Below are 20,869 nucleotides of genomic sequence, written 5' to 3'. Positions count from 1 at the left end.
AACACGTTTTGTCACAATAGTCGTAACTATAGATTATTAAATTTTAACTGCTATGCTTTGTTGTGCTCTGAGACCTTTCATAGACGAAAATGATTTGTAAAAAAGGATGGATACTGCCCTTAAATGGCTGCTGTGATCATCTAACCACAGATTGAGGAGAAATTGAGGACTGCAGTTGCTGGAGAGTCAATGTCGAAAACTGTGGTGCTGGAAAAGCACATTTGGTCAAGCAGCATCAGGAGGTAGGGTTTATGCCTGAAACGTTGACTCTCCTGCTCCTCGGAGGCTGCCTGACCAGCTGTGTTTTTCCAGCGCCATACTTCTTGACTGTAACCACAGATTGAGACAAGTTCAACAGACCATGTGGAACAAACAAAACCGCCTACGTCGAAATAAGCATTTTCTTGGCAGAGACGTGGAGTTTATGGGGTTTCAGATTGGGGATGAATCATACAGCTCCCAGAGTGGATAGGGTGCCAGGTTCTGCTGGATAGGCAGAGTGAAAGAAAGGTTGGGCAGGCATTTTGAGGGCAGTACCTCCCAATCAAAATGAACTACTCCGCTTCCTGCCTTTGTCCATGCAGGTATTTAAAAACAGCATTCCCGACTCCTGTCTGACTGCCCCCATCAGCTATATTCTGAAATGGTAACATATTGTGAGCTTTTAACAATTGACACTTAATTATTTATTAATGTCTGTTGGATAACCTGTCAGTCTTGGTGCCCATCCTCCTCAAGTATTATGGTGGTAGGCTCAGGGTTGGCTGGGTTATCTACCAGGCATATTTTACATGTCCCCATGTAACTCCTCCTTAAATTTACTCACTGACTCAGCATCCACTGCGCTTTATGATAGCGAATACCACAGATTCACAACCCTTTGGGCAAAGTAGTTTCTCCTCAACTCTGTTTTAAATTTGCTACCCCTTATCCTAAGATCTGAGGCAGTCCAGGGAAGCAATATTTCTGAATTTGCAGTCCACATTCAAAAACTTCAAGTGTGTCCTTTTAAGAAGACTGAGATATTGATGCTCTGATACAACAGTTGCTCGAGGATAAGGGCTGATGAGGCATTGCCCCTGTCAGAATAAGTATTTAACCATAGACTGCATAAAATCTAAAGAATTGACTGTGGAAAAAAAATAACTTTGCTCATCCAAACTGAATTGGAATGAAGTATTGTTTATTTGGTTTTAAATTAAGTTAAAAGAAATTCATTGGGATACAGCTCATTTGCTGATACAGATAAGCCTCAGGAAATACTGTTTGAAAACAAGCACTCAGTGAGAATCAACTCATGGCATTTCAGTAGCTCTATGTGGAAGTGCACTGAGGTATACAGGCAAGCACACTCTTAGTTTCATGTCTGGTTTGTTCAGTCAGATGATTTTTCATCTAGCCTGAGGTGGGGGAAGAATAGGGCTCCAAATGTGGCTTTAACGTTCCTAGGCTAGGTAGGGAAGAATGAAACAAAGTTCCAATTCGAGATTATTATTCCTCAACCGGTGTTGGAAAGTGCTTCACTACTGCACTCTTACCCAGAGCAGTCAAGCAATATCAGTGCTTGCTGTCCTGGCTCACAAATGAAGAATAACCATTTTTCATGAGCTACAGTCATTTTGTATGGATTTTCTTTTACACAATTGGAAATATTGCGCAATTTTGCAAAATAGGCCTCACAGATTCTATCCAACTATTTCACCCTTCTGCTGATAAATCAGCATTTTCTAATCAACTGGAATCAGGAATAATGGAGTAGTTGTCAGAACTAATTATTATGTAATCTATATTATGTATTGTGTTTGATGAACCTTCCATTGATTCCATCATAATGTTCACCACGTTGTCCATGTCTGGAGTTAATGACTCAATTTCGAACACTTTAAAATACGAGACACAGCAATTGGAGTCTTAATTGTATATGAATTTTCTATTCAGCAGATTGGAGATTAACTGTTCCAGTCATATGGGGAAGGACACATAACTGACATAAGAAATATATTGTGTTTGTTATAAGCGGTTTGTGCAGTGAATTTCACAAGTTTAAGTTGGTGCTATCTCTGTTTAAGGTCAGTGTAAAAACTTGTGTGAAGGAGAACAAATGATATTCTCGTCATACTTTTAGAAAATGAAACAAAATGTTTGTACTGTGACATATTTGTAGATATTCAACATAACAATGTATTTGGAGGCAGTGGAACTTTCAGAATGCAACAGTCCATTCGATCTTCGTTTATCAGCTTCTTGCAGTTAAATTTATTCCTTTATCGCATAAATGCTTGGAACCAAAAAAGTTCTAATTTACCTGTTTGTTAATCCCCATGTTTCTTCCACTGTTGTCCGGCTGAGTGGAAATGTGCCTACCTAGTTATACTTTCCTATCTAATTTGTTTTAGCCAACAAATCACTTGCACTGGGTGTTGTATGAAGTCATGGGTATGAAAGGATTAATCTAGACAAACCTGAAGCTCCACCTACTGCAATAGATATGACATAATGATTGAATGGACCTTCAGACAGTTGGGATGGTTTGGTTAGCATTCAGGGCAGTTCTGGGCAAATGAAGTTAGAGACAGTTACGTTCTCTTGGATTCATGTGACCAACAGTAGCCTTGCATATGATTACTACTATGTCATAAGCCTTACCTGGGTACCTAAGGTACTAAGTACACATCCTTAATCATGAATTTCTAGAACGCCTATAGACTAATCAAGGAAGAGGGATCGATGCCAGTATTCTCCCTGAGGTATCCAGACCTTACCATCACGATGACAACAGCAGTTCTCTGCTGTCTCTCAGTGACATCTAGATTACTTACAGTGTGGAAACAGGCCCTTCGGCCCAACAAGTCCACACCGATCCGCCGAAGCGCACCCACCCAGATCCATTCCCCTACATTACCCCTGCACCTAACACTACAGGCAATTTAGCCTGGCCAATTCACCTAACCTGCACATTATTTGGGCTGTGGGAGGAAACCGGAGCACCCGGAGGAAACCCACGCAGACACGGGGAGAATGTGCAAACTCCACACAGTCAGTCGCCTGAGGTGGGAATTGAACCCGGATCTCTGGCGCTGCGAGGCAGCAGTGCTGACCATTGTGCCACCATGCCGCCTACATCATTGGAATTCACAGTGTTGGTTGGCACATGTACTCTAACTAACATCTGGCTTGCAGTCTCTGCTCCAAGCTCTCTACATGCTGCCATGCGCCCTCACTTCGAACAACTTCTCCTTTTACTCCTCTCACTTTCTTCAGGTCAAAGGTAACTGGGTACCCACATGGGCCCAGTTATATCTGTCTCTTTGTGGGTTAAATGGAACATTTCTTGTCTCAATCTTACTCTGGTCCCTTCCCATGACTCTTTCTCCGCTACATCAATAACATCATTGGTGCTGCTTCCCTCTCTTGTCTGGAATTGGGAATTTTTATCAATTTCACTTCCAATTTCTATATTGCCCTCACCTTCACCTGATCCATTTCTGACTCCTCCCTTGATATCATTGTTTCCAATTCTGAGGATAGGCTAGCCACCAGTATCCTTTACAAACATACAACTACAAACCATTACCAGTGACTTGACTCTACATCCTTACACCCTGTTTCCTCTAAGGGCTCCATCCAATTCTCCCAGTTTCTCTATCTTTGTTGGATCTGTTCTGACGATGCTGCCTTCCACAGTGAGGCCTTTTTCCTTAATGAAAGATTCCCGCCATTGCGGTCAACAGGGCACTTAGCCATGTTCAACCCATCTCCTACTCTTCTGCCCTCACTACTTCTTTCTTTCAGACAACAGCGATAAAGTTCCCCGAGTCCTCACTTATCACCCCACCAGCCTTCGCATCCAAAAGACCTTTAGCTACCCGTTTCGCCATCTCCAAAAGCATGCTATGACCCAACACGTGTTTCCCTCCAACCAAAACAGAAATTGCTGTAGAAACTGAGCAGGTCTAGCAGTATCTGCAGGAGGAAAGCAGGGTCAATGCCTGGACTCCTCAGCACGTTCATATTCCCCTCCTCTACTTTGTCAGCCTTCCACAGGGACTGTTCCTTCCAGGACACCTGATCCACTCCTTGTCCATTCGCAGCATCTCCCTACACCCCCATGGCACCTTCCTATGCATTCGCAGGAGGGGAATACCTGCACATTTACCTCCTCCCTCCTCCCTATACAAGGCCCCAGGCACATCTTTCAGGTGAAGCAGCAATTTACCTGATCTTCACTCAATCCAGTTTGATGTGTGTGCCGCTCTCAATGTGGTCTCTTCTACATTGGGGAAATGAAAGGCAGCCTGGCTGATTTGCTTTGCAGAACACCTTATTCAGTTTGCAAAAATGATCCTGAGCTTCCAGTTGCCTGCCACTTCAACACACCACCATGTCCCCATGCCAAAATTTATTTTTGCAGGCCTGCTGCAGTGTTTCACTGAGGCTCAGTGCAAACTTAAAAAATAACATCTCATTTTCCACTTGAGGATCCTGCAATGCCTGGGACTCAATGTTAAGTTCAATAACTTTACAGCCTGATTCCACCCTTCCGTGTTTTTCATCCACCCCATGCCCAGTCCTGTTTTGACATGGTTTGCTTTTAGGACAGTTACCCAATCTTACCTATTGCTCAGCCTATTATTACATTGTAGGTTGTTTTCAGTACAGCTCACCCATTCCCTCCTACTGATAACTTTTATTATTAATTGTTCAGCTTTTCTTCTGTGTTGACCTGCTATCCATAATCCCCTTGCTTATCTACCCCTTTCATTTATCTCTCTCTCTCTCTCTCTCTCTCTCTCTCTCTCTCTCTCTCTCTCTCTCTCTCTGGGCTCCATCTCCATCTATCTGCTCACCTTGCCCCCACCCCCCATGCCCTCACCTCCCCCAACCTTGTCTTCAGCTAAAGTACCACTTTCTCACAGCTACTTACTGATGAAGAGTCAATGGACTCAAAATGTTAGTTCTGCTTTCCTCCCACAGACCTGCTGAGTTTCGCCAGCAATTTCTATTTTTGGTTCACTTCTCCAGAATCCACAGTCCTTTGTTTGATTATATAATAATTTATCTATCTCAGCCTTAAATATACATGCAGATTCTGCTCCCACAGCTCTCTGTGGCAAAAAGTTCCAAAGACCCTGAACCCTCGATTTCATAGAGATCTCACATACCTGAGGTGGATGTCTTATGACACAGTTGTCTGTAGCCAGGAGAGTGTTTGTCCCATATCGATGGTTATGGCAGCTGGATTCTGGAAGCTCTGTTCCCAAAACCATTCAGTCGTTTTTTTGTTTTCAGAATATGGACAGCGCTGGCACAAAAATGTGCCTGATTGTTCCAAGAATTTGGTAAGTGTTAACAGGTGTACTGTGGAGATAGTGAGGACTGCAGATGCTGGAAAGTCAAGAGTTAATAAAATGTGGAGTTGGAAAAAGCACAGCAGGTCTTGCAGCATCATGGGAGCAGGAGAGCTGACATTTCGGACAGGACCCTTCGTCAGGACTGTATTTACTGCAGTTACTGTAATTATTTTGCTATTGTTACAGCTTCTGGGTTACAGTTGAATATCACAAACACCAGGTTATATTAAAGCAAAATACTGCTGATGCTGGAAATGTGGAATAAAAAACGTAGTGTTGGTGAAATTCAGAAGGTCTTGCAGCATCTGTGGAGAGAGAAGCTGAGTTTACATTTCAAGTCTGATATGATTGTTCAGAACTATGTTATTCTATGTCTGCCTCATCTTAGAGTGATTTTTGAATTTCTGTGGCTGCCTGATCTTGTCTGTTACCTTCGGTTGAAGTGTGATGTTTTCTGTTGTTAATTGTGTTGTTTTGGATTTTCACACTTTGTGAAAGGATGAATTTTTAGGCTGTAAATGTCAGGGGTCATGAATGTGGAGGCCACTAATAGGTCTTTGTGATTTAATTGCAAAGCCCAGTTCACACATCGCACACAGCAGCCTCCTAGTAAAAGTTGTTGTATTCGATCTGGCATAAGAACATCTTTGTTCTTCTTTCCCAGTGGTCCACACAACTCCTACCCCTTCCCACCTTGAATCGAACTATCTGAGGCAGCTCAAGATTTGAAACCTTCTTCACCTGTGAGCTATTCAGAGATTTGGAGACAGTAAACACTGCAGATACTGGAAGCCAGAGTCAATACATGTGAAACTGGAAAAGCACAGCGGGTCAGACAGCATGAAGGAGCAGGAAAGTCAACATTTCAGGCCGACACCCTTCACTAGGACTGGGAGATGGAGGGAGCCCAGGAGGGGGCTGGGGGAAGGGTTGGTGTGATGGTGATAGGTGGATGCAGGAAGGGGTTATTGTGATTGGTCAGTAGGAAGGCTGGAGACTCTGCACCCTGATCAACTGTAATTTTCAAGGTATTTTTAAATATTTTTCTTTGCTTAGTAGGTTTTATCAAGAGCAAAGATGGATAAATAACATTGTGGTACAGGTCAGCCTTGAGGTCTTGCTCCAGTAGCAAGGATGTCCAGATGAATGGAGAGCAGGCCCTGCTGTGTTTGCCGAGGAATACAAACACACGCACCCTTACTGTCTTCGACAACATTGTCTTGGTGTTGACATGCCTGGGGCGGCACGGTGGCACAGTGGTTAGCACTGCTGCCTCACAGCGCTGGAGACCCGGGTTCAATTCCCGACTCAGGTGACTGACTGTGTGGAGTTTGCACGTTCTCCCCGTGTCTGCGTGGGTTTCCTCCGGGTGCTCCGGTTTCCTCCCACAGTCCAAAGATGTGCAGGTCAGGTGAATTGGCCATGCTAAATTGCCCGTAGTGTGAGGTAAGGGGTAAATGTAGGGGTATGGGTGGGTTTCGCTTCGGCGGGTCGGTGTGGACTTGTTGGGCCGAAGGGCCTGTTTCCACACTGTAATGTAATCTAATCTAATCTAATCTAATGTGCTGTACAGGCATGCTGCATTTACCAGAATTATTGAACAGCTCCAGCAGCAAAGTTCAGCTGAGTTGGCTCCAAGTAAGCCACCTCGGTCCTGGTCCATACAGTGCGTGGGCGATTGGGTGAGGAATTGCAAAGCAGTACCTGGGAACAATAGCACTGCAGGAGCGAGGGCTACCAGGGCCCCTGTCAGACCCAGGGCAAATGTCCTTATTGCGCTTTGCCAGAAACCTGGGCCTCATATTCCTGTGCCCAAGGGTTGGACTCCACAGTGAAGTAGAGAGGACTGTCTTCAGTGCAATGTGTTTAGGAAGGATTTGTAAACACCCACGTGCAGGCCCCAAACCCACATAAGGAGCTAGAGTTCCTGCATGTCCTCCTCCTTTAGCACCAACATGGCATCTCCTTCTTGAATGCAACACACCCAATCAGTAGAATGTAAAAGAATAGCAGAAATGGTCTGAGGGGCTGAATGGTCTGATTTTGCTCCTGTACCCTATGTTACGCAATGCTTGCTTTAGTTTCTTGCACTTTGACTATTGCAGATTGAATATGCGTAGAGGTTAACAAGGATGTGAGTTTCCTCTTGACAAAGGCAAAAACTTAACAATAAAAGTATGAAGAAAGGTTTGGAGCTAATAGTAAAGTCTTCTGGCTTAAAATTTTTTTTCTTCTGACTATCATGGGATTTGGACATTACAGGAGAGGCCAGACATTGTTGGCCATCCCCAAGTTGGTCTTGAGCTGATTGTCTCTCTAAGGCTATTTGACAGGACAGAGAAGAGTCCACCATATTGGTGTAGGCCTGGAGTTACATGTAGGCCAGACCAGGTAAGGGATGACAGATTTCCTTCCCTAGTGGGCATTAGTGAACCAGAAGAGCTTTAACGACATTGCTGAAGACTGGATTTATATTCCAGATTTAGTCATTGCATTTAAATTCCACCAGTGGGATTTGTAGCCATGTTTCCAAAGCATTTGTGTACGCCTCTGGATTGCCAGTCCACCCTGATAAGTCTTTCAGCAGATTGTTGTTATGACTAATTATAATCATTTATTGATCGGCTGGTGTGAGTTAGTCAACAAAGAAACATGGCTGCAGGTTCTGGTCGTCTGCTGTGAATTAGTTGACTGAATATTTATGGACTGTCTACAGACTGTGATCAGCATATTTACATGCAGAGCATGTAGAACCCTTTGATGCCTTGATTCCAGTTGATTTTAAAATAAGATAAAACAATATATACTTTTCCCGATGTAATGATGATGTTTTGACTATATTGTTTAAATGAGCATTGTTCCTTGTGTTGTCCCTTATAGGCTGCCAAATGGGTTGTTTTGCACAAATGAAGAGTGAGAGCACTCTTATTAGGTCTTTTAAAGAAAGTTTACTTTGTAGCTATTTAGATCATGCTATCCTTTTGGGAAGAAAATCTGCCACACCATATCTTGGTTTGGCTTGTATGTGACTCCAGGTCCACAGCAACATAGATAACTTTTACATGTCTTCTGAAATGGCCTGGTAAATCACAGTTGTATCAAACTGCAAAAGTATTATAAAAGGAGTGAAACCAGATGGACCACCAGGCATCAATCAAGGCAGCAAAATGGACAACAGCACATATAGCCTCGTCAACCCTGCAAAATCCTTGTGGAAAAAGAATCCTAATTGGTTTAGGAACTGCTGTCTGTGCTGCACACTAGGTTTCCTAATTAAAGGCTGCATTAATGTCAGACACTTTAATGTACATAGTCAGGTAAACGACAAGTTTGATGCCCAAGGTGTTGGCTGAATAACAGCCTTGCTGCATTTCCTAAGAAAGGTCAGCTGGACCTTGTGTCAAACAAGCGGTCTGCAGGAAACTGGAACCCCAGCCAGTAGGAGGCAGGAGGCGTCTGCATTGGTGTGGGGAACCCTATGGAAGGTATCATGGCTGCTGCCAGAAAAACACAACCCAGAGATTGACTATTACTCTAGTGCATACAACGATACCTTTTAAAGGTGAAGTCAGTGAGTTGTGTTTTTGTTTGTATTGTTTGATTTTAGTTGCATAAAGATGCTTTTACTTCACAGGCAATGTGCAGTATTGCATGAAGAAATGTCATCTTCTTAGTAGCCATTACCGGTCACAGAAGTTGATCTATAATCAGTACTCTGCTAAATTGATAACTAAGTTAAAACAAAATTTGATTAATGTTCAGAAAATGGGATTTCCTGACTCAAGTCCGAATGGATTCTCAATGCTGGCCCTTTCAGTGCAGAATTGTAAGATCGTGTGTTAAGCCTGTCATTGCTGTCACAGTAACTTGGACAAACGGGAGAGTGGTGGATGTTGAGAGGGGAGCAGGTTCTTCTTTGGAGAGTGTTTATTTATTATATAATAATGTGTGGTTGTACAAGGTCTGTCTAAATGACATTAGATATAAACCAGCAGCTTTGGATTTGAAGTTTGACCATTGAAGTTGTTGGGAAAAAGAACAATTTTCAAGTTTCTGAGTAAGTTGTCAGGTTAACATTCCAGACAAGGGTTCTGCTGAAGTGTTGTGCTGAAACATCCATTTGTTTGTTCTTACCATACATACATTACCTGACTTGTTGGTAGGATCCCATGCTTTGTATTTTTGTTCTATGCCTGTATATGTTTTCTGGTTAGCTCAACTGTATATTTTCTCAGATCTTTGCATTGAAGTACACAATGACCTACAAACTAACAGTAATGTTGGATTATGAAGTAAATTAAGGCAGTTTTGACCACTGATGTTTGATTTTGCACATAGAAATAAAGGATCACTAATACTACAGGAAACCTGGACTGTCGTCTGATTTTCGTGGGAGAATAGACATGGTATGATGCATGGAGGTGGGGTGGGGATTTGGTTGGGGTTCAGCTGTAGAACAAATGGGGCATGAATCACTGGAGGACTCTGCCTGGGGATTGATCAAGGTAAAGTTACTGCAGGGAAAGGCAACAGCTGTGAACCAGAAGAGCGAACCCATAAGCCAATTTATGAAAAAAATCTCACGGGTTTTTTTTTTCACATGAGTGGTTTCAGTTTTACTGTCGACCTTAATGCATTTGGATAGTCTTCAAGTGCCAATGAAGACAATGCTGGTGTGTAAGAGTGAGCACATTTAGAAGGCATCTGAAAAGGACTGTTGACTGCTACAGGTGAGAGCAAATGTATTTTTGAGATAATAAAAGAAAGTCCTTTGATAAATCAAATTGCGGAACAGATGCTGGATCCTTGCTATGTTGCATGTGTGATAACAGGCTTGCACTGGCATGGTGTGCATGCCTTCTGAAACTAAGCAGCTGTTCCACAGTTTCAGTACCAGGGCAAGCACAGCCACAGTACACTTTGCATATGTTATTGTCGGGGCAATTGCGCCCTGTGAGGATGACATATTCATGCACGTTTTTATTTTCTGCTCTTCAAAAGAACAATGTTCTCTGAAATTGTATATGAACAAATGATGTAACTGTACAAGAGAGGGAAAACTGCAGCCACAAAGAAAGATTGGATGGTTTGAGGTTGTTTACTTTACAATAGAGGGGATTGAGGTACCTATATACTATTTTACTAATATGGCCGTAAGGTATAGGAGCAGAAGTCAGCCATTCACTGCATCGTGTCTGCTCCAGCGTTCAATGAAATCATGACTGATCTGATCATCTTCAACTACACTTCCGTCTTGACCAGTGATTCTCCTCCTGATTAAAAATCTATCTCAGCCTTGCAAAAATGTTAAAAATCACAGAACACCAGGTTCTAGTCCAACAGGTTTATTTGGAAGTCCAAGTTTTCAGAGCGCTGCTACTTTGTCAGGTAGCTAGTGGGGCAGGATCATAGGACACAGAATTTATAGTAAAAGTCAAATGTCCTATGATCCTGTCCCACTAACTACCTGACAAAGTAGCAGCACCTGAAAAGCTTGTACTTCAAAATAAGTCTGTTGGACTGTAACCCAGTATTGTGATTTTTAGCTTTGTCCACCCCAGTCCAATACTGGCACCTCCACATGTTGAATATTTATAATGACCCAGGGTAAGGACTTATTTCTCGAAGCAAAAGGTCAGTGACTAGCTGATACAGATTTAAAGTAGATTGTAAAAGGAATTAGAGGGGAGGTGAAGGTGGTCTGAAAATCACTGTTGTTGACAGTCACAGGTGAGGTGCTGGAAATCTGAAGGGTGGTAAGGACAAGTCAGGGAACTATAGACCAGTGAGCCTGATGTCGGTGGTGGGCAAGTTGTTGGAGGGAATCCTGAGGGACAGGATGTAGATGTATTTGGAAAGGCAAGAACTGATTAGGGTTGGTCAACATGGCTTTGTGCGTGGGAAATCATGTCTCACAAACTTGATTGAGTTTTTTGAAGAAGTAACAAAGAGGAATGATGAGGGCAGAGCAGTGGATATGATCTGTATAGACTTCAGTAAGGCATTCAACAAGGTTCCTTTAGTCTAATGCCCTCTCCCTCGCCTTCTACTCACCGAAAGAGCAGGAGAGGGGGTAAATTAAGTAAATTTAGTACAGTATTTGAGCATTGCTGATAAAAGGCTTATTTTGTCTAAGCTTTTCGTTTTGTACTCATTAGGTCAACTTGGAAGAATACCGATAAAGGGGAAAACGGCATTTTTATTGCATGCTGATCAGTTGGCAAATTATCCTGATGAGTGCAACACGAAAACCGCAACAAGAAGCGTTGTTTCACATTAGTTCTCAAGTTCCATGCATTTCTTAAATCTGGTGTACACTTCTTAAAGGCGAAGTTGTCAGAATAGGTACTGCTAACGGTGCAGGACGTGAATCTGATCTGGAGCATTGTGAGAAAGGAATAAATTGGGAGAGTGCATGCTCCAAGGTTTGAGGACATTACAGTGGAAGTCTTGGTGAAGGAAGTGGAAATTAAAAAAGATAGTATTTGTTTGCAAGAAGTTAGAAGACCCTCCCCAGTCAACTGTTCAGAAGGCAGTGCGAGGAGTTAGTGCTAGGAGTCAAAGTCCAAGGATCTGTTTGCAAGAAGCTCAATGAACTCCCATGAATTGTCAAGGTCTGTGAAAGCATCTTAAAATCCCTCATCCCACTATCTGCAGACTTAGACACTCCTCCATTTTAGTATTCCCCAATCACTCATCAATCAACATCTCCATTAGTCAGAACTCAAATCAGGCATTTATCTTGTTTTATCTTATGTTTGCATGCTTATCACTGCTGCTCACCTACCCCAACAACTCAAAGAATGCGTCTGCTGTCAACTGTTTATCCATGCCAACAGGCCACCCAAACACATTACATTACACTCAACTCCCTTCTCTTGTAGCACAAGGTAGCACATGGCCACAGGTAGTAACAGTGAACTAAAGAGGTACTAACCCCCACAGAGGAAATTATGCTGATTGTTAGTGGAACAGCAATTGCTGGGTAAGTGATTTTGGCTGCAGAGAAGATAAGCATATTAATGGGGCAGTGCACAAATGGCCTCTGATGGGTATGCGCACGTCTTGATACATTGCCAGGAGCCAGAAATGTCTAGAAGCATGGAGGAATCTGGCATCAATTGGCAAAGAGTTTTTTCCCATTCTTTTCAACATGGAAGTGGCAACCAACTCCATTAGCACACGTGAACCCATCCAGGATGCAGTGAGTGACAGCTGAAATCTCAGCTTCCAAGCACTTTCCACTCTGTGTCCAAGTGCTGCAGGCGAAGCTTGGATTGAAATCAGATGGTTTCATCTTGCTGTCTTGCAAGCACAGACTGCTGCCATCATTGCTGTCCAAAGTGGCTTCAGGTCCTAACATATTGCTGAAGAGCTGCCCCAGGAGCATGGCAGGGCTCGGCAGGTAATTTGTTGAAGGTTGCATGTACTGCGTTTAGTTATAATCTTTAATTTTGTGGTTGTTTTAAATTTGCATTGGCTAACACTGTGATGGTTCCTGAAAGAGGGATGGTAAGATAAGCAGAATTATTGGGAAATGGGGAATTACATTTCCAGTTACTAGTATTTCACTTGAAGTAGTTCTCCACATGCAGCCTGTGTAGAAAAGGCCTATCTTGATTATCTGCACAACCTCTTCTTCCTCACCCCTCACCCCTACGCTGCCGATGTTAACTTTGTCTACTCTGCGGGTCTATTTTTTTAAAACATTACATATTTCTGCAGAGTTCCTATGATAACTCAATTTATTCAATGAGTTGGCAAGCAGCACAGGCTTAAACATTGCCAGGTTTGATCCCTAGTCTTTTTGGATTCACTAATATAAACCGAAGCATTAGTGGAGGGAATAATATCACTTACTTTTCAGATTGGGAGGAAAGTGCAGCATGTCAGCTTCAATGTGAGTGAATAAAGAGAGCAGACATGTACTAGAACAGAAGCAATGACAGAGAGACCTGTCAGCCTATTTCTACCTATAGAGCCACAGTGTGATGTTACAGAAAAACAGGTCAGTGGTTACTGAGTATTTATTCTATGTCACTCTTGTTTAATCAATTGATTTAAATCAGGAGACAACATTGTAGCTGAAGAGTTCAATTATATTAGATTCCTACAGTGCGGAAACAGGCCATTGGGCCCAACAAATCCACACCGACTCTCTGAAGAGCAACCCACCCAGACCCAATTGGGAAATTTATTTTTAAATTATTTAACATCCAAATGAATTAACAAAATGGATGATTAGGCACCTGATATGTTGCAGCTGCAGTGTGTGGCAACCAGTAGATGCAAGTGTGTTGCTGCTTGAGGCACCTTGGCTCAGAGTTGATGAACTGAGGACACATCAAAGAAGGGGAGAGGTGCCTGGATACTGTGTTTCAGGATGCAGTCATACCTCTGAGATTAATTATGTCAAATTTGGTCTAACCTTGTCTAATTGCTGTGAGGTCCTTGTTTCTGGTGTGGACGAGAGCATAGACTGTAGGCAGGATGAGCGAATTAACCAAAACACCACAGTACGGTGCATCATTCAAATGGGGAGAGAGAGGGAAAAAGTATACAGGGTCATCACCGTATCCGCAGGCCCGGTTACCACGGTTTCAGTTACCTGCGGTTTACTGCGGACCGAACATATTGCATGGAACTTTCCAGAAGCAGGGACCTGGGGGCTGCTGGCAAGGTAAATTTCCAATTTAAATGAATGAGTTCGCTACTATCCATGGTCTCGGGCTTCCACGGTAGGTCTTGGAACGTATCCCTGTGGGTATGAGGACTACTGCAATAGGAAATTTAGGGGAATAAGTACTATTCTCTGCAACAAAGACATAGAATCCTGATGGCCATGTTGCCTACCTTGTACCAAGGTGCACAACATCTCTTCTGGGCTGGAGAGCAATTTAGAGTGAGAGGGGAAGGATCCAATTGTCCATTAGAATATCATAAATAATGCTAGGGCTAGGATAGAGGCTCTGCTGAGGAATTAGAAAGCAACTTGGGTGGCACGGTGGCTCAGTGGTTAGCACTGCTGCCTCACAGCACCAGGGTCCCAGGTTCAATTCCAGCCTCAGGTGACTGCCTCTGTGGAGTTTGCACATTCTCCCTGTGTCTGCGTGGGTTTCCTCCGGGTGCTCCGGTTTCCTCCCACAGTCATAAGATGTGCAGTTCAGGTGAATAGGCCATGTTAAATTGCCCATAGTGTTAGGTGTATTAGTCAGAGGGAAATGGGTCTGGGTGGGTTACTCATCGGACTTGTTGAGCCAAAGGGCCTGTAGGGGAATCGAATCTAAACTTGAGGCCACATTCTAAAACAGGACTACCAAGGTCATGATCTCAGGATTGTTACCTGACCAATTGTGCAAATAGCAAATTAACTTAGGATAAATGAGATTAGAGAGGTAAATGCATGGCTCAAAGATTGGTTTGGGAGAAATGGGTTCTGATCTTGAGCTGATGGCTCCGGAACTGGAGAAAGAAAGCTCTTCCATTGGATTGGGGTTCATTTGAACTGTGATGGGACCAGTGTCCTGGTAAATCACATATCCAGGGACATGGATAGAGATTGAAATTAATTAGTTGCAGGAAGTTTTAATTGAAGGGAAGTTTGAAAATCAAAAAGAAACAAGAGAGTGGAAGTACAATTTTGGGATGAAGTGAAAACTACCAGAGTGTGACAGGAAGGGACAGAAAATGGCCGTAGAAATTAGAACCAAAGTAAGTAGTAGAGGTAAAATGTCAAAACTTGAAGCTCTTTATTTGAATGTATGCAGTATTTGTAACAGCATAGATGAGTTGATGGCACAAATAAAAATAAATGCATCTCACTTGATAGTCATTACAGAGACATGGTTACAGTGTGACCATGGCTAGAAGCTCGATGTTTCAGGATTTTTGACAATCCATAAAAACAGGCAGAAAGGAAAAGAATGTGGAGTAGCTTTGTTAATAAAAGAAGGCATCAGCAAAGTGCTACATTGCAGTACGGGTGCTGTACATCATGATATACAATCAGAAAATGTTGGAGTGCTGTTTCTATTTCATATTTCCAGCAACCACAGCATTTTCTTTTTATTTTATGTAATGTACATGCAGATAATGAATAGCAAGGGAAAGAAGGTACTGATACGAGTCATCCACAGTTCTCTAGTGATCATAAATTCCAAATACATTTTGAAGGAGAGCAACATGTGTAGCAAATGCCCTCAACTTAAATGAAGGCAGTTACAGAAGTTTGAAGAAAATAGACGAAGGCAAAGGTCGGTAGAGAGCAGTGGAAGATATTTAACTAGATATTTCATAATACTCAGCAAAAGTTCATTCCAGTCAAAAAGAGCGACACAGTGAGAAGGATGAACTACCCATGGTTAAGATAAATGGTCAAAAAGATTTTCTAGTCAAAACCTAAGAATCCAAAGTGACAGCATTGGGGGTAGGCCTGAGGATTCTTTGGAACCAGCAGTAAATGGCTAATGAAAAGAGATTGAGTTGGTTATGTAAATCAATTGACAATAAATATAAAACCAAACAACAAAAGCAACTGCAAGTATATAAAAAGAGAGTAGCTAAAGTGGGTGTTGGACCTTTGGAGGATGAAACTAGGGAATTAATAATGGATAAAAGAGATATGGCAGATGATATAAAGCAATATTTTATATTGATCATCATGATGGAGAACATTATAACTGACCCGAAGTACTAATGGGAGGAAAGATCTTCGAACAGTGTCTATCATGCGGGACAGAGTATTTGACAAACTAAGGGGACTGAAGACAGACAAGTCACCTGGACCAGATGGCCTGCTTCCTAGTATTTTAAAGGAAGTAGCTGCAGAGATAGTGGATGTATTTGTCAAAATATTCCAGAGTTCATTGAACTCTGCAAGGATCCAACAGAGTAAAAAATCATCATTGTGACATACCTGTTTAAGAAGAATTGAAGACTGAAAGCAGGAAATTATAGGCCAGGTAGACTCCATTAATAAGGAAGAAATTGCAGGGCATTTAGAAAAGCTTCATATTACCAGAATCAACCGAGCTTTGTGAAATGGATAATCTGTTTGATAAACCTCTTAGAGTTCCTTGAGGATAGAGCAAGCAGAGTTTAAAAAGGGGAGCCAATAGCTGTTGGGTATAGAGAAGGCAGTCGATGGGGGTCACATAAAGGTGTAGATGTTGCACAAGATAGGAGCTCACAGTATTTAGGTCGTGTATCAATATTGATTGAGGAGTGGTTAACACACAGGGCGAAAAAAGACTCAGAATAAGTGAGTCTTTCCATTTTGGAATTGTGTAACAAATCGAATGCTGCAAGAATCAGTTGAAGGGCGTCAATTGTTTACTATCTATATGATGGACTTTGAGAAGGAGGCAGAGTGTAATGTATCCACATTTGCTGATGGTGCAGAATTAAGTGGGAGGCCAAGATGTGATGAGGACATAAGGAATCTACAAAGGAAAATAGATAGGTTGAGTGTGTGGACAAGAGGTTTTAATATGGGAAAGTAAAAGTTTGTGCATTGTGGCAGGGTCTATTATTTAACTGGAGAGAAGCTTCAATACGTGCAACACAGAGGGAAATGTGTGTTTTTGTGCTTGAAACAAAGGGTTAGCATGTCAAGGCAGTACATAATTAAGAAGGCAAGTGAAATTTTGGTTGTTATTGCTAGGGAGTTAGAGTTTAAAAATAGGGAAGGCTTGTTATAGCTGTACAGTGTGTTGGTGAGGCCACACCTGGAGTACTGTATACAGTTTTGGTTCCTGTATTTAAACAAAAATACACTGGCATTGGAGAAGCTCAAAGCAGAATTGATAGTCTGGAATTCTCTACCCCAGATAGTTGTGGAGGATAGATAACTGAAAGTGTTTAAAGAGAAGGTAGATAGATTTTTGAAATATCAAGGAATTAAGGACTCTGTGGAGCTGGCATGATAAGAAGAGTTGAGGCCTGGGGCCATGATCTTGCTGAATGGTGGGACAGACTTGAGGGGCTGAGTGGCCTAATCCCGTTCCTCTTTCTTATGTTCTCTCTGCCATTTTACTGAGAAATGAAAAATCAGCTCTCATTCTCACACCAGTAAAGACCTAAATGTATAAGTCAGTAATAATCAGCAATAGCAGATGGACTTATGAACCCTACTAACCTTTCACAACAGTGACAACTACTTGGGTGACTTATTGAACACCTAAAAGCTATCCTCAAAGGAATCAGAGCTTTTAGAAGAGGAGTAAAGCAGTGAGGAAAATGACAAGGAAGAATTGTTCGCATCATGTATTTGAAAGCTACACAAACTAAGTCGACCTTGTGGGTAACAGCTGACGGTGCAATCAGTCCAAAGCAATCTCTGTTGAATATGAACAAAATCTCTCCAATTGTTCTGATTTCCCCCCAAAAAAACTGAAATTCTAAAGTCATATCTTATTTGATGGTAGCTGCTGTCTTCTCATGTGTCCCTATGTATGAGGTAGAGCATAATAAAGCTGGACCTGTTTTTTTTTAATTCTGCTCTTTATTTTCTTTTTCCACAGTTAATCCAGCTGATCCTCAGTCACCTGACAGTGCCAGACCTTTGCCAGTTGGCACAGACCTGCAAATTATTGTACCAACATTGCTATGATCCTCTCCAGTATGTCCAGCTCAGTTTGCAGCCTTATTGGGCAGGCCTGAATGATGGCTCTCTGGAGCACCTGCAGTCACGCTGTGCTCTTGTGCAGTTTTTAAATCTGTCTTGGACTGGGAATAGGGGATCCATTTCCACACAAGGCTTTCACAGGTCAGTGTTAATGTAATTCTTGAATCAAATTAATTTACTGCAGACACCAAAGAATATTAAATATTCAAGTTTGTCATTAGTCAGCAGACATTGTTGAGCTGATAATATGGGCCTGGTAAACTTGGCCTGTGATCGTGGAGTTGAACTCATCCAATGATGCAAGACACCTCATTTAAAGATGTTTTGGTGTTCCTTGTGCATATTGATTGCACACTGAGAATGGCAAGTACCATTGGCTATTGAAGGAGCACTAAAGGATCTTGCAGCATGTTTTTTTGACAGCGTATCGGTTTACTGGTCGATGACCCCTTGAGTCTTTAAAGATCAAATAAGTGCAGCAGAGGGAGGTGATTTGACCATATTGAGAAGGGAAGGCCACACAGGAGGAAAATGTGATTTTTTTTTGACTGACATCTCCTAAAATACCTATTCTAAACAAGCACTGGGGCTCTGAAGCACTGCTGAAGCAGTGACACTACATTATGGGAGCAACACCGAAGAATTAACTTTAACAAGCCCAGTGCACAGTTTTTATGCTGGCCATTATTTCACTCCACACTAGTTTAACAAATGGAAATGTATAACACTAATCAGAGTGTAATAGGCTTCAGCTCTCTATGTGCCTGATAGTATGAGGTCCAGGTGTTTCGAAAACCGAGACTTCGTGTCAGGCCATCTATGAGTTTTCTTTTGTAAGGTATAATGTTTCCTTTATTTAAAAACCTGACTGTCAGTGGTTGTTGTTTTAGAAACCCTTTACATGTAAAACAGGGTTTTTTTTGCGTTACATCTGGTGATGCCTTACTTTTTGGAAGCAGAGGTGAATATTCGGTTAGCTTAAGCACTAGACATATTTGAAATTTAATTTAATTTAATTCAGCACCTCTCCCTTTTAAAATTTTCCTTTAGTTTTTAATTTAGAGTATGGTATCCCTTTCATTCCCCCTCCATTCTCATTCTTCTAAACAAGCCTTACCAGTCAGCCTGTCCCTTGTGACAAAGTAGTCAGGTTGGAAGACTTGCCAAGAGACATTGACTAAAGTTGGTATTGCACTATCTGCTTGAAAAGTACAAACAGTCTATCTGAATGTTGCAGTCAGGGGATTCCTCCTCATATTCTCTACTAACTCTATTCTATGATGCACCCATTTTGGAAGATGTTGTCCTCCCAGGCTAATTACAATTGTTTATAAATATTTTTAATTACCAGCTCTTTTCTTCCTACTTAATTAAAAGCACACAAGCTATAATGGCAAAGCATTGATGCAATGTCTACAAAATTCAACATTTTCTAATGTGGCAAAAATGTAAGAATTGATTTATTGAGGAGAAACATATTGCAGTTTTAGAAGAATTAGATGACAAACATTTGACCAAAATGAGTTTCTAACTTTCTGCAACAAACATTTTTCAAAATAATGTGTTGATTTTCTAGAATTTTCAAGAAATTGACTAGTGACTCACTTTCCTTTCTTACATCTTTAACAAATAACATTCCTTTTCTCAGTATTTTGCGGGTAATCAAATATTTATTAGATGTGTCATATGTAGGGATCTTCCCAAAGTAAAAACTAATTTTTGTCTGTTCCTCTTTGTTATCTTATACTTTGCAGCTCACCTCAATTGTTCTTGACTATGTTGTTACTGAATGATGACGACAGAGACTTTGTAGTTTGTTTTTTTTCTCCATTTTTAATTTAACTACAAGGAATATAAAGTTTTATGTTCTGTGTTTTGTGAAATAAAAAGAAGAAATACCCAAAATGCATAATAGGCACGTAAGTATCTGAAGGATGGGATAACGTTGCTGGACCATCCTTCATATTATGGCATTTGCTTATACACCCTTGTTTTATTTCTTAAATGAAACGAATTTTCAAATTGACAGGTTAGATCATTTTCTAAAATAAAAAGCAGCAGTACTTGACTGCTTTAATTAAGGTGTCAGTTTACCTATTGGATGAATAAATCTGTAAGCAGTAACCCATTTTCAGATCTGTTCCATATATTAATTCAGAACTTTGCACCTTTTCACTTCCAGTGTAACATCTGCTGTTTTTCTATAGCTTATTCTTGACGTTGCCTCTTTATGTGATGTCTGGCGCATACGCTCACAGCTTGACGCCTACTACTTTGACAGGATTTAACCCTATGATTGCTGTGCTTCCTGTGCAGATTCATGCAAGTGTGTGGATATGAGCTGGTGCGTCTGGAGTTGGCCTGCTGCCACTTCCTGAATGAAAGTTGCCTCGAGGTTATTGCTCAGATGTGCCCAAACCTCCAGGAGCTGAACCTTTCATCCTGTGATAAACTAAACACTCAGGCTTTCTGCCATATTGCTAAGATCTCAGGTCTCCGACGTCTGGTCGTTTACCGCACAAAAATTGAGGTAGGAGCTCCTGTGGTGATTGGCACTGACAGCGAATTGCTTAACGTGCTTGTTTATTTTTTAAATGAAAGAAGTGCTTGTCTTAGGAATAGTATAACAAATTTAACAGAATATATATTAGAAAGGATTTCACAAACAGTTCTGTTTTGAGTGATTCCATTACTTTATAATTTTATGTTTAAGATTGAATAGTCATACTTGTGTGAACTTGCCCCTGTTGTTACAACTCACCTGGAATCGGGATAGATCCTGCCAATTTCATTTGTCTTTTTGGGATTTAGAAGCATCGTTGGTAATAGTTAAGAATAAATACGGACTTCACAAATGCTTATTGCATAAACACTTTTGATCAAGTGATGCAGG

At 41.6% G+C, this 20,869-nt stretch overlaps 1 protein-coding gene across 2 annotated transcripts in view; it reads left to right on the top strand.

The window, feature by feature from the left end:
• fbxl4 (F-box and leucine-rich repeat protein 4) overlaps positions 1–20,869 on the top strand; it is a 110,804-nt gene that overhangs the window by 57,887 nt on the left and 32,048 nt on the right. For both annotated transcript variants that reach the window (XM_087981537.1, XM_043685479.2), the window contains exons 4-5: positions 17,873–18,117; positions 20,293–20,506. In XM_087981537.1, coding sequence (XP_087837663.1) covers positions 17,873–18,117; positions 20,293–20,506 — 459 coding nt within the window. The remainder of the gene's footprint in view (positions 1–17,872; positions 18,118–20,292; positions 20,507–20,869) is intronic.

Source organism: Chiloscyllium plagiosum, unplaced genomic scaffold (assembly GCF_037043375.1).
Source record: "Chiloscyllium plagiosum isolate Xiang-an unplaced genomic scaffold, Cpla_swu_hap1 HiC_scaffold_3, whole genome shotgun sequence".
Classification (NCBI taxonomy): domain Eukaryota; kingdom Metazoa; phylum Chordata; class Chondrichthyes; order Orectolobiformes; family Hemiscylliidae; genus Chiloscyllium; species Chiloscyllium plagiosum.
Note: the sequence above shows the minus strand (reverse complement) of the source record. Positions and strands in the feature narration are given on the sequence as shown.